At 34.5% G+C, this 12,533-nt stretch overlaps 1 protein-coding gene across 1 annotated transcript; it reads left to right on the forward strand.

Annotated features, from left to right (window-relative positions):
• Positions 1-10,853: 10,853 nt before the first annotated feature.
• Positions 10,854-11,795, forward strand: LOC307068216 (olfactory receptor 10K1-like; the record flags this gene model as incomplete). Its single annotated transcript, XM_079725972.1, has 1 exon — positions 10,854-11,795. The coding sequence occupies one exon, from the start codon at positions 10,854-10,856 to the stop codon at positions 11,793-11,795; it is 942 nt and encodes a 313-aa protein (XP_079582098.1).
• Positions 11,796-12,533: the final 738 nt, after the last annotated feature.

Genomic DNA, 12,533 nt, shown 5'->3' on the forward strand with positions numbered 1-12,533 from the left:
ATTTCTTTCCTTCTGTTAACTGTGGGGTGTTTTTTGTTCTTCTTTCTCTAATTGCTTTAGATGTAATGCTACGTTGTTTATTTGAGATGTTTCCTGCTTCTTAACATAGGATGATATTGCTATAAACTTCCCTCTTAGAACTGCTTTTGCTGCATTCCATAGGTTTTGGGTTTTCGTGTTTTCATTGTCATTTGTTTCCAGGTATTTTTGATTTCTTCAGTGGTCTCTTGTTTATTAAGTACTGTATTGTTTAGCCTCCATGTGTTTATATTTTTTACAAATCATTTCCTCTATTTGAAATCTAGTCTCATAGCATTTTGGTCAGAAAAGATTCTTGATACGATTTCAATTTTCTTAAATTTACATAATCTTGATTTGTCACAAAAGATATGATCTATCCTGGGGAACATTCCATGAGCACTTGAGAAGTCTAGAGAATTTTTAAGTTCATTTTTTATGTTCTTCATCATTGTTTGTTTGCTCTTTAGTTCTTCTAGGTCTTTGTTAAAAGTTTCTTGTATTTTCTCCATTCTATTCCAAGAATTTTAACCATCTTTACTATCATTACTCTGAAATCTTTTTTAGGTAGACTGCCTATATCCTCTTCATTTGTTCGGTCTTGTGGGTTTTTACGTAGCTCCTTCTTCTGCTGTGTATTTCTCTGTCTTCTCATTTGTTTAAATTACTTTGTTTGGGGTCTCCTTTTCTTAGCTGCAGGTTCATAATTATCGTTTTCGGTGTCTGCCCTTAGTGGGTGAGGCTGTTTCAGTGGCTTTTATAGGCCTTCTGTTGGAGGGGGCTGGTACCTGTGTTCTGGTTCATGGGGCTGGATCTTGTCTTTCTGGTGGGCATGGCCATGTCTGGTGGTGTGTTTTGTGGTGTCTGTGAACTTAGTATGATTTTAGGCAGCCTCTCTGTTAATGGGTGGGCCTGTGCTCCTGTCTTGCTAGTTGTTTGGCATGGGGCATCCAGCACTGGATCTTGCTGGCTGTTGGGTTGAGCTGGGTCTTAGCGTTGAGACAAAGATTTCTGAGAGAGCTCTCTCCAATTGATATTACATGGGGCTGGGAGGTCTCTGGCATCCAATGTCCTGAACTCAGCTCTCCCACCTCAGTGGCTCAGGCCTGACACCAGGCTGGAGCATCAAGACCCTGTTAGCCACACCGCCACATGTGTGGTGATTTTCTTGCCTCTTGGGAATTCTGAGGTCTTCTGCCAGCATCCACTAGGTGTTTTGTAGGAGTTTTTCTACTTTTATATGTTTTTTTTGATGTATTTGCTGTGAGGAAGGTTATCTCTATGTCTTACTCCTCCACCATCTTGAAGGCCCCCACCCTAGTCAACTCAACATGGAAGTTTCTTAAAAAACTTAATATAGAGTTATCATATGTTCCTGCAGTCCCACTCCTGGGCATATATCTAGAAGAGACAAAAACTCTAATTCAAAAGGATACACCCCCTCCCAACGTTTATAGCAGCACTATTTACAATAACAAAGACATGGAAGCAACCTAAATATGTATCGACAGTTGAATGCATATAGAAGATGTGGTATATATATATACAGTGGAATATTACTCAGCCAGAAAAATGAAGGAAATAATGCCATTTGCAGCAACATGGATGGATTTAGAGATTAGCATTCTAAGTGAAGTAAGTCAGACAGAGAAAGACAATATCATATGATATTACTCATATTTGGAATCTATCTGAAAATAAGTGATATAAATGACATTATTTACAAAACAGAAACAGACTCACAGATTTTAAAACCAAATTTATTGTTACCAAGGCAGAAACGTAGTGTGGGGGAGGGATAAATTGGAGTTAATATATACACACTACTGTATGTAAAATTGATAATCAACAAGGACATACTGTATAACACATGGAACTGTACTCAATATTCTGTAATAAGCTATATGGGAAAATAATCTGAAAAAGAATGAATATATGTATATGTATAATTGAATCACTTTGTTATACACCTGAAATTAACACAGCATTGTAAATAAATGATACTTCAATAAAATTTAAAAAAGAAAGACAAATATGTGACATTACTTATATATGTAATCTAAAAAATAATACAATTGAGCTTATTTACAAAACAGAAGTAGACTCACAGACATAGAAAACATATTTATGGCTATCCAAGGGGAAAGGGTAAATTGGGAGTTTGCAATTAACATACACTCACTACCATATATAAAAGAGATAACCAACAAGGTCCTTCTGTATAGCACAGGGAACTATACTCAATATCTTGTAATAACCTATATGGGAAAAGAATCTGAAAAATAATATAAAATAATATATATAACTGAATCATTTTGTTGTACACCTGAAAGTAACACAACATTGTAAATCAACTATACTTCAATAAAAAAGAGTATATTAAAAAACACAAAAAGAAAAACAAAAGCTGAGGAATTTTTAGTCACCAGAACTCACCGAAGAAAATCTCAAAGGACGTTCTTAATATTGAAATAAAATGGTTGGCAAGGAAAACTTGGATCTCCTTGAAGTAATGCAGAGTTCTGGGAATGGCAAACATTTCAGTAAATATAAAAGTTATTATTTTTTTCTATTGGAGTATAGCTGCTTTACAATGCTGTGTTAGTTTCTGCTGTACAGTGAAGTGAATCAGCTATATGTATACATATATCCCCTGTTTTTCTGATGTCCTTCTCATTTTTAATATAACAGTTTTTAAAGCTAGCCAAATACATAAAGAATAAAATCAAATACAACATAAAAATGTAATATGAGGTTTATGATATTTATAAGTACAATATATGAAAAAATAGCACAAAACTCAAAATGGGTAAATGGGGGCTTCCCTGGCGGTACAGTGGTTGAGAGTTCGCCTGCTGATGCAGGGGACACAGGTTCATGTCCTGGTCCAGGAGGATCCCACATGCCATGGAGCAGCTGGGCCCGTGAGCCATGGCCGCTGAGCCTGCGTGTCCAGAGCCTGTGCTCCGCAATGGGAGAGGCCACAGCAGTGAGAGGCCTGTGTACCACAAAAAAAAAAAAAAAAGAAAAAAGGGTAAATGAATGTACAGTGTTGTAAAAGTCACATTATAAAGGGTTACAATATTTTTTTAAAGATTTACTGTGGTAAGTTGAAGATGCATATTTTAGGAAAAAAACAAAACAAAGATATTGCTAATAAAACAATAGAAAAAATGAAACAGAATACTAAAAACATTCTGTTAACACAATGGAAGTCAACAAAAAGGGAAAACAGGAACAAAGTTCTGATGGAACAAAGATATCAGAAAACAAGATAATACACTTAAAAACCATCAATGAAATGAAACATATCAAGAATAAATTATCTAAATGCATCAAGCAAAAGGCAGAGATGACCAGACTTTGATAAAAAAATAAGATTCCAATTACATGTTTTCTGCAAGAAACTCATTTAAAATATAAATTTGCATATAACAGTAAGAGTTTAGAAAAAAAGCACAAAACTCTAATCATTAGAAAGCCAGAGTGACTATTTTAACATCAGACAAAGTGGATTTCAGCATCAAGAATATTAACAGTAGTAAAGGTGGCCATTTTTAATGATTAAAAAATTGAGTAAAAGTTCTAATGGTTAAAAATGAATATGCATTTTACAACAAAGATTCAAATTCCAGGAAGGGGCAAAAGAAAAAGCAGGCAATTCCAAAATTGTAGATAAAGATTTCAAACTTCTCTTTTTGTAATTGATAAATATAGATAAAAGTATAAAAGACCTAAACAGTAACACCAAACTTTATTTAATTGATGTTTATAAAACTCCACACCCAACAAAAGCAGAATATCATTTTTCTTCAAGCCTATTTGCCAAAGGAGAACACTTCCTGGGCCATTAAATATATGTTAAGTGATTCCTGGACTCAGAACAAATCAAGGATATCTACCTTCTTCACTTCAATTCAATGTTGCATTGAGAGTACTAGCCAATGCAACAAGGCAAGGAAAACAAATAAAAGGCAGCCATATTGGAAAATAAGTAGAACTCTATTCCCAGAAAATGTGATTATTTACATACAAACTGCAAAGCAATCAAAGTAAAAAGTTAGTAAAACATATTTAGTTAAAAAAAGCCTAGTAAATGAATTTAGCAAGGTTGTAAGATATGCAAAGACTACAAGGTAATAAGTTGATATACAAAACAGAACTGTATTTCTTTACAATACCAACAAAAAAAGTGGAAACTGATATTAATTACAATAGCAATATTAAATGCCATCAAAACCATGAAGTATTTAGGTACAGTAAAAATTAAAAAGAAAAACTACTGAGAAAAAACAAAGAAGACCTAAATAAATGTAAAGTTGTAACATGATCATAGACTAAGAGACTCAAAATTGTTAACATGGCAATTATCCTCAATTTGATTTATTGTTAAACACAAATACAATACAAATCCCAGCATGCTTTTCTCTAGAAATTGACTCTAAATTTTATATGATAGTGCAAAGCACATAGAATAAACAAAACAATTTAGAAACAGATGAAAACATTTAAAATAGATGAGCACAATTTAGAAACAGATGACCCAGATATCAAGACATACTGTAGCACAATGTTGACCAAGTGGTATTGACATAAGAATCGACACAAATAAGTGACAGAGGTCAAGAGGTACAAACTTCCATTAACAAAATAAATGAGTCATTGGGATAAAATGTACAGCATAAGGATTATAGTCATTTATATTGTAATATCTTTGTATGGTGACAGATGGAAACTAGATATAATATGGTGAATATTTTGTAATGTATAGAAATACCAACTCGCTATGTTGTACACCTGGAACTAACATAGTAGTTCAATTATACTTCAGTTAAAGAAATATGTAGACACTGGGAGGAAATGCATCCAAATGGTAATAATAGTTACCTCTGGGGTAGTGGGGAACATGGGTGATTGCTAATTTTTAACTTATGCTTTCATGTATTTCTAGTTGTCAGCAATGAATATGTATTGCTTGTAAAATTAGAAAGAAAATAGATATTAAAAATGAAAAGAAGTGTAGACACATGTATCAATGTAACAGAAAATACAATATGGAAATAGTACCATAAATATAAGGTCAATAAATTTTCAACAAAATTGTGAAGGTATTTCAATAAGGAAAGAATAGTCATGTCAACATACTGTGGATGGAAATACTGGATGTACATATTTAAAAAAATATAAACCTTGACTCTTACCTATTCTCATATACAATATTTAAAAAATATCAAAACTACACACATTTCATAATAAAACATAGAAGATAATCTGCAGCTTGGAGTAGACAGATATTTATTAGAGAGGAGAAAGACCATGTGAATAATAAAAAGAACAATAATGCTAAATTGAACTATATCAAAATTAAAAACTTCTGCTATCCTAAATTAGGTAATGTTTATGGTTACACAACTCTGTGAGTATACTAAAAACCACTGAACTGTACACTTTAAAAGTGTATATTTTATGGTATGAAAATTATATTTTATTAAAACTGTTATAAAAAAGGCGTGATTAATAAAATGGAAAAATAAACTACATAGTAGGAGTACATATTTACAAAATGTATATCTGATAAAGGACTTGTATTCAAAATGCAAAAATCACTCTTACAAAGGAAAAAAAAAACAAGTTAATTAAAACATAGTCAAACATTTGAATACATACTTCACAAAACAAGATGTACAAATAGCCAGAGCACATGAAAAATGATCAACATAATTAATATTCAAGAAAACACATGATAAAAGTGAAATATCACTATACATTTAAGAAATTTAAAAGACTGACTACACCAGTAGTTGGCTAGGATGTGCAAGAACTTGTACTTGCATACATTGCTCATGGAAATTAATTATGATACAACCTCTCTGAAAAATAGTCTAGCAGTTTATAAATAGTTAAACAGCCATTCCATTCATAGGTAATCACCAAAGATACATGAACATGTATGTCTAAGCAATGACTTAGAAATTAATATTCATAAGAATTTTATTCCTAATAGTCTCAAACTGGAAGTAATCTAAATGTCCTTCAACAGTTCGACAGGTGAATAAATTGTGATGATTAGGGACTTCCCTGGTGGTGCAGTCGTTAAAAATCCACCTTCCAATTCAGGGAACATGGGTTCGAGCCCTGGTCCAGGAAGATCCCATGTGCTGTGGAGCAACTCAGCTCATGCACCACAACTACTGAGCCTGTATGCCACAACTACTGAAGTCCACATGCCTAGAGCCTGTGCTCCACCACAAGAGAAGACACTGCAATGAGAAGCCTGTGCACCACACGAAGAGTAGCTCTCACTCACAGCAACTAGAGAAAGCCAGCATGCAGCAACGAAGACCCAATGCGGCCAAAAATAAATAAATAAAAAATTGTGATGATTAATAAATGGAATACTCTTAAGCAGTAAAAAGTGAACTAAAAATTTAACAATATGAGTGAGTCTCCAAAACATTATGGCAAGTGGAAAAAAACAAGACACAAAACTGAGTATATGATTTGATTCCATTTATATTAAATTCTGGCAAAGGTAAAACCATCTCAACAGAAAGCAAGATAATTATTTTTCTTGTGCTAGGACTGAGTGAGACTGACCACAAAGGAGAGAAGGAAACTCTTCAGGCTTGTAAAAATATTCTATAACTTTATTGGGTGGTTGGGGCTTTTATGTATGCATTTGTAAAACTCACCAAACTGTACATTTAAATTGGGAACATTTTATGGTATTTAAGTGAAACCTCCAGAAGGTTAATACAATTAGTTTTTGATTCACACATCTAATTTATTTTAAACTTTAAACTTTATTTGTAAGATAACAAGTAACTTAATGATAATGCTCAACTAGACATAAAATACTTGTTAAAAGTTAGGTTTTTGTAGATCACCCCAATATTCTTGACTAGAATTTTTATGAACAGGAATCTGATAAGATGAATTTGTAATTAAGCCCTACTTTGGCTCTTATAAACACTAAAGGTGAGAATCACTGCATAAATACACCAATATCCTAACTTAAAATTCAGTGAAAAATGTCCACTTGGTCTGCTGTATTACAGACTAAATCATGGTGATTTCTCTTTCAGAATCCATCACAAATAACTGAACTTCCAATTCAGACTAATTATGTTCATAGTTCCTGATCCCCAGGCTCCTCAACTAAGGGTACCTTGAGAAACTGGAAACATTATTTTTCCAAAATAAACTTGACTTCTAATTAACCCCAAGACAAAGTCTTTAGGGCAGTAGGTCAAGCCTCAGGAGTCCAATAATCACAGTATATGCTTCTAATAATCACTTCCCATGTGATTCTAAGAACTGCATGAACCAGAACTTCTCAAGAGCGTGACTTCGGCTGGACAAGCTGAGAGTCCTGATGGATAGGGGAGGCTACCTCTCCTGATGCAGATGAGAGCTTCTGTCTCAAGGCAGATTCACTCTCTTCTGCTGTTATTTCCTCAGGTTCTGGTCTTTGGCTTATTCCTAATGGGTTCCTAGATACTGAATACCTGCTTCTGTCTGAATTGAAAGGAGGAGAGCAATGTAGGTATTTGCTGAGCAGTGGGAATATTGATCTAGTCTGGAGCTTTGTGCGGTCAAAACCTGAGTGAAGGCTAGTGCTTGTGAACACTTTCCCCCATTACAATTCTGGCAAGTGGCAAAGTTAAGAAGGAGAACCAGGGGCTGCTTTTAGCTCCAGGTACTAAAAGTGATTTGGCATGCTCCATGTTGTTCTCTAAATTTTTCTTCATGATTACACTGGGTCATTTTAGCTCCCAGTTAGATTTTCCTTTCTTCTTTCTCTCTTCGTTTTCTTCTTCTTTTTTAAGATTGGTTGATTTATGGATCAAATGAAATAACACTTATACTTATCAAATCTCTACTTCTCTTTCTACTGTCTACTCATGAATGCATGATTTTAGCTATAACTGAAAACTGATACAGTATTTAAACTCAATTTTAATAAGGTAAATTCAGGATGTTCATGTGTATTTAAGAATATAAAATTTCCACTTCTTTACTATCTGTGGCTGCCTACATAATTTCTACCAGCTAATAGATTGATGCTTTTCTTAAGATAGATTGAATATCTCACAAGTATTACACCTGAAAAACATATAGATTTGCCCACTTTTGAGGTACACAGTATCCTCAAATATTGAGTCACTATTTAAATCTAAACTACATAAAACCCATGTGGAGTATCTAAGAAGTCAGAAAAATAAGTTGGGAAGTGTCATCTCTAAGGATCATAACCTGAATTCCATCCACAGTCTCTAGAAAATTATAAGAGGACTTTCAGGGTCATCTAACTAGAGAATGTTGGAGTCCATGAGTTGAAAATGTTCTTAAAAGTACTCAGCTGTTACCCTAAGTCAAATCTCTTTCTGTAGGATATCATGCAAGGAGCCTCTTCTTAAATACTTTCCATGCATCTTAACAGTTTTTTACATTTATTGACCTGTCCCCTTTAATTTTAAAATAAGGAGACAATATCCAAGTTAAGTACTTTGCCCAAAGTCACACAAAGCTAGACCTAAAATATAGATCTTCTCAGTCCAAACTGAGGGATATTTTACCTTAATCTTATAGCCTGTGCGTATTTAGCTGGAAGATCTTTTTATTCTTCTGCTCTTATACCTTTCTATCTATAGTACTGATATAACACACTGTGGTGGTCTTTGATGTCTTCTTGAGCAGATGGGGGCTACCTTCTCAGGTATACTGTGCCAGTGAGTCTCCATACACCACAAAAAGGGCAAATATATCAATCATACAACTCATTTAGACTGTGAGGTTATATTAACAGTATGTAAAAATCCACTTAACTGGAAAACGCTGTCCTCATGGGTCTGAGTGACAAAAACTCCAAACAGTTTTATTTTATTTTATTTTATTTTATTTATTTTTTTGGTATTGGGTAGATCCAGGCACTCTTTCAGAATCAGGTAATTCTGACTTCTATGGTCTACTCTACAATTCATAGTCAGTGGAGTGAGGATATAGTGGGGATTAGACATGGGTTAGTTGAAAGGAGATCCAGAAAAATCTTGGAAAATTGACAAGACAAGGATAAGCAATGACCATAAATTTAGATTTCTCTCTGTGTCTTGGAATAGATGGAAATTCATATGTCCAGGTGGAAGTGTTATATAGTGAAACTGTCTCATTAGTCTGCCTTTCTTGATATAGAAAACATATAACTAGTATACATATTCATATGTATATAATGGGGATATACATGGTATACACATTCTTCATATTTATATGTATAACAGAAATATCTTTACAGTTACAGAGTGAAAAATTCCTATTATCTGTGTTAAAGAGCTTTAAAACAAGTGTATGTGAGTATCCTAATACTAACTTTAAATAAATGAATAATTATAACTACTAAGTTGAGGACCAGTTTCTAGTAATTAAGAAAGTACAAAAATTACCTTTAAATTCTAGGAATAGATACAAAGAGTTTCAGAAATTTCCAGTCGTTTAACTTAGGGTCTAGAGAACTAAGGTTTGCTGTTGACTAGAAAAATGCAAAAAAAAAAAAAAAAAAAAAAACCCTTGTGGTAGCAGATTCAAATAATTCTTCAACACAAATTGATGTAAAATTTATACAAATATACTGAAAAGTATATAAACAAACACTGGACACAACCAATACATGCTAGATGATTTTGTATCCAGAGAATACTTTCTTACTTCTTAGGCTTGGTCAGTGGGAAACATACCCATGAAAAATTATCTTATATAAGGCCTAAAAATGACTTTACAAATAATCCTTTCTAGCAGCTTGCAAACTGTATTTAGCAGCAGAATATTCAAAAGGAATTTTATTGACATAATAATATATAAAAGATATAAAGCTTATGGTTTATGTCATTGGTAGGAATCTCGAAAACTCCCAGTTTTCCCATTATCTCTCGCTTTCTGTGACAAGGTCTTGGTCATTTTTTGCAAAACTATTTTTCTGAGTTTCTCTAAGGCAACTATAATGGGAAAAGTGAAGGGTGTTGTAAAATGTCACAAAGTTAATGAGTTTCTCTCTTTTTTAAACCAACTTAGTGACTCTTGTCTTCCTGAAAAAGAATATTTTTTAAAACTAATGTTATCATCTGTTCTATCCTTGGCTCAGTGCTCTAGTTTGTGGATCCTCCAGAAGTGTTTCTAATTGGTCTATTGTTGGTCATTCTGTTAGAAATAACACTAAAAGCTTTTTTCTTTTTTATTTATTATTTTGGGTATTGACATAAAATTGTTGTAATGAATATTGACATAAGGTATATGATATTCTTACCACATATCTTAGCATATACTAAGTTGTCAATTAATACAGATCCCTTCACACTTTTGTTCAGGGATCATCTAATTCTTCCTCTCCCTCCCCATTTTACAGTTGATAAACTGAAGTTCACATACTGTATCTGAATATTAATTACTCATTCTTTCATTCCACTTTCTGATCATGCTTAGGTAGCTGAAATTAACCATATTTTTCACTTTTGGAGAGCTGGTTTCCTTAGGCTTGTAGTGAGCAAGAAAATCAAAATAAACCATAAGTAAGATAAAAGGGAAAATTATCAGATAATGCCTTAATCCTTGGCTAGAGAGATAACATGTCCTTGGTATTGGAAAAAAGTCTGCTAGTTGGTTGTCAGTTATTCTGTTCCATATTTAGCCTTACTTCTTATTTTGGCAGATATATTTGGAGGAAATGAATGAGTTCCACCAAACATCTGGAAATGCCTGCCACCTGTAGGCTTTGTGCTGAGTTCTCTATTTCTCCCTCCCTGGACCCTGGCCTCTGGCTCTGGCTCTCCTATATAACAGTGGCCATGGAGTGGGTCAATGAAACCTCGGTGAGAGAGTTTTTCTTCCTTGGCTTCTCATCTCTGGCTGGGCTGCAACAGCTGCTCTTCATTGTCTTTCTGCTTCTGTACCTGTTCATGACGGGAACCAATGCCATCATCATTTCTACCATTGTACTGGACAGAGCCCTCCATACACCTATGTACTTCTTCCTTGGTGTCCTCTCCTGTTCTGAGACTTGCTACACATTCGTCATTATACCCAAGATGCTGGTTGACCTGTTGGCCCAGAAGAAGACCATCTCCTTCCTGGGCTGTGCCATCCAAATGTTTACCTTCCTCTTCCTCATCTGCTCTCACTCCTTCCTGCTGGCAGCCATGGGTTATGATCGTTATGTGGCCATCTGTAACCGTCTGTGGTACACAGTGCTCATGGGTTATGGGGGGTGTTTGGGACTTGTGGTGGCTGCCTGTGCCTGTGGCTTCACTGTCTCAGTGGTCATCACCTCCCTGATATTTCACCTGCCATTCCACTCCTCCAACCATCTCCATCACTACTTCTGTGATATCTCTCCTGTCCTCAAGGTGGCATCTCATCACTCTCGCCTCAGTCAGTTGGTCATATTCATGCTTGGTGTGTTTGTCTTGGTTATTCCACTGTTACTTATCCTGGTCTCCTATATCCACATCATCTCTGTCATTCTAAAAATCCCATCCTCTTTTGGAAGATACAAAGCTTTCTCTACCTGTGCCTCCCATCTCATTGTGGTAACTGTTCATTATGGTTGTGCCTCTTTCATCTACTTAAGGCCCAATTCCAATTACTCTTCAAGTCAAGACACCCTAATATCTGTGTCTTATACCATCCTCACTCCATTGTTCAATCCAATGATTTACAGTCTGAGAAGTAAGGAATTCAAATCAGCCCTTCGAAGAACAATGGTCCAGACTTCATGTCCTATTAATTAAAGAGCAAATTTTTCACTATTCAGTTAACTGTGTGCATTTTATGTGCCAGGTAACACGTGTGCTTTCACACAGTTTCTCATCTAAGTGTAGAATTCATGCTGTACCATAAACATCTTTTACATATTAGGAGAATGAGGCTCAGAGAAGTTAAGATATTTTGAGTTTCTACCATCAGTGATCTCTAAGAAGGCTATGCAAATGTAGGGAATAATTACTCATTTATGGAACAAAAATTTCATTATATTTCACTGCTGTAAAGTCTGATTATTCAAAAACATATATGTCAACAGAGGAGAGCAAAGATACATCCAAGTTCTTTGAAACAGAATAAAGGAAACCTCATTTAAAAAAAATTTTTTTTTGGCCTCGCCTCATGGCTTGTGGGATTTTTGTTCCCTGACTAGAGATTGAACCCAGGCCCTTGGCAGGGAGAGTGCGGTTTCCTAACCACTGGACTACCAGGGAATTCCCAAGGAGCCTCATTTTTTGACTGAAGTAGAGCTAATTTACAATGTTGTGTTATCTTCAGGTGTACAGCAAAGTGATTCAAGTATATATTGTGTTGGTCAAAACGTTCGTTCAGGTTTTTCCGTACAATGTTATATATATATATATATATATGTAATATATATGATATAATTTCAGATTTTCCCATATAGATTATTACAAAATATTGATAGTTCTCTGTGCTATACACTAGGTCCTGGTTGGTTATTTTTTATATACAGTAGTGTATAT

Source organism: Hyperoodon ampullatus, assembly GCF_949752795.1.
Source record: "Hyperoodon ampullatus genome assembly, chromosome: 2".
NCBI classification, from domain to species: Eukaryota; Metazoa; Chordata; class Mammalia; order Artiodactyla; family Ziphiidae; genus Hyperoodon; species Hyperoodon ampullatus.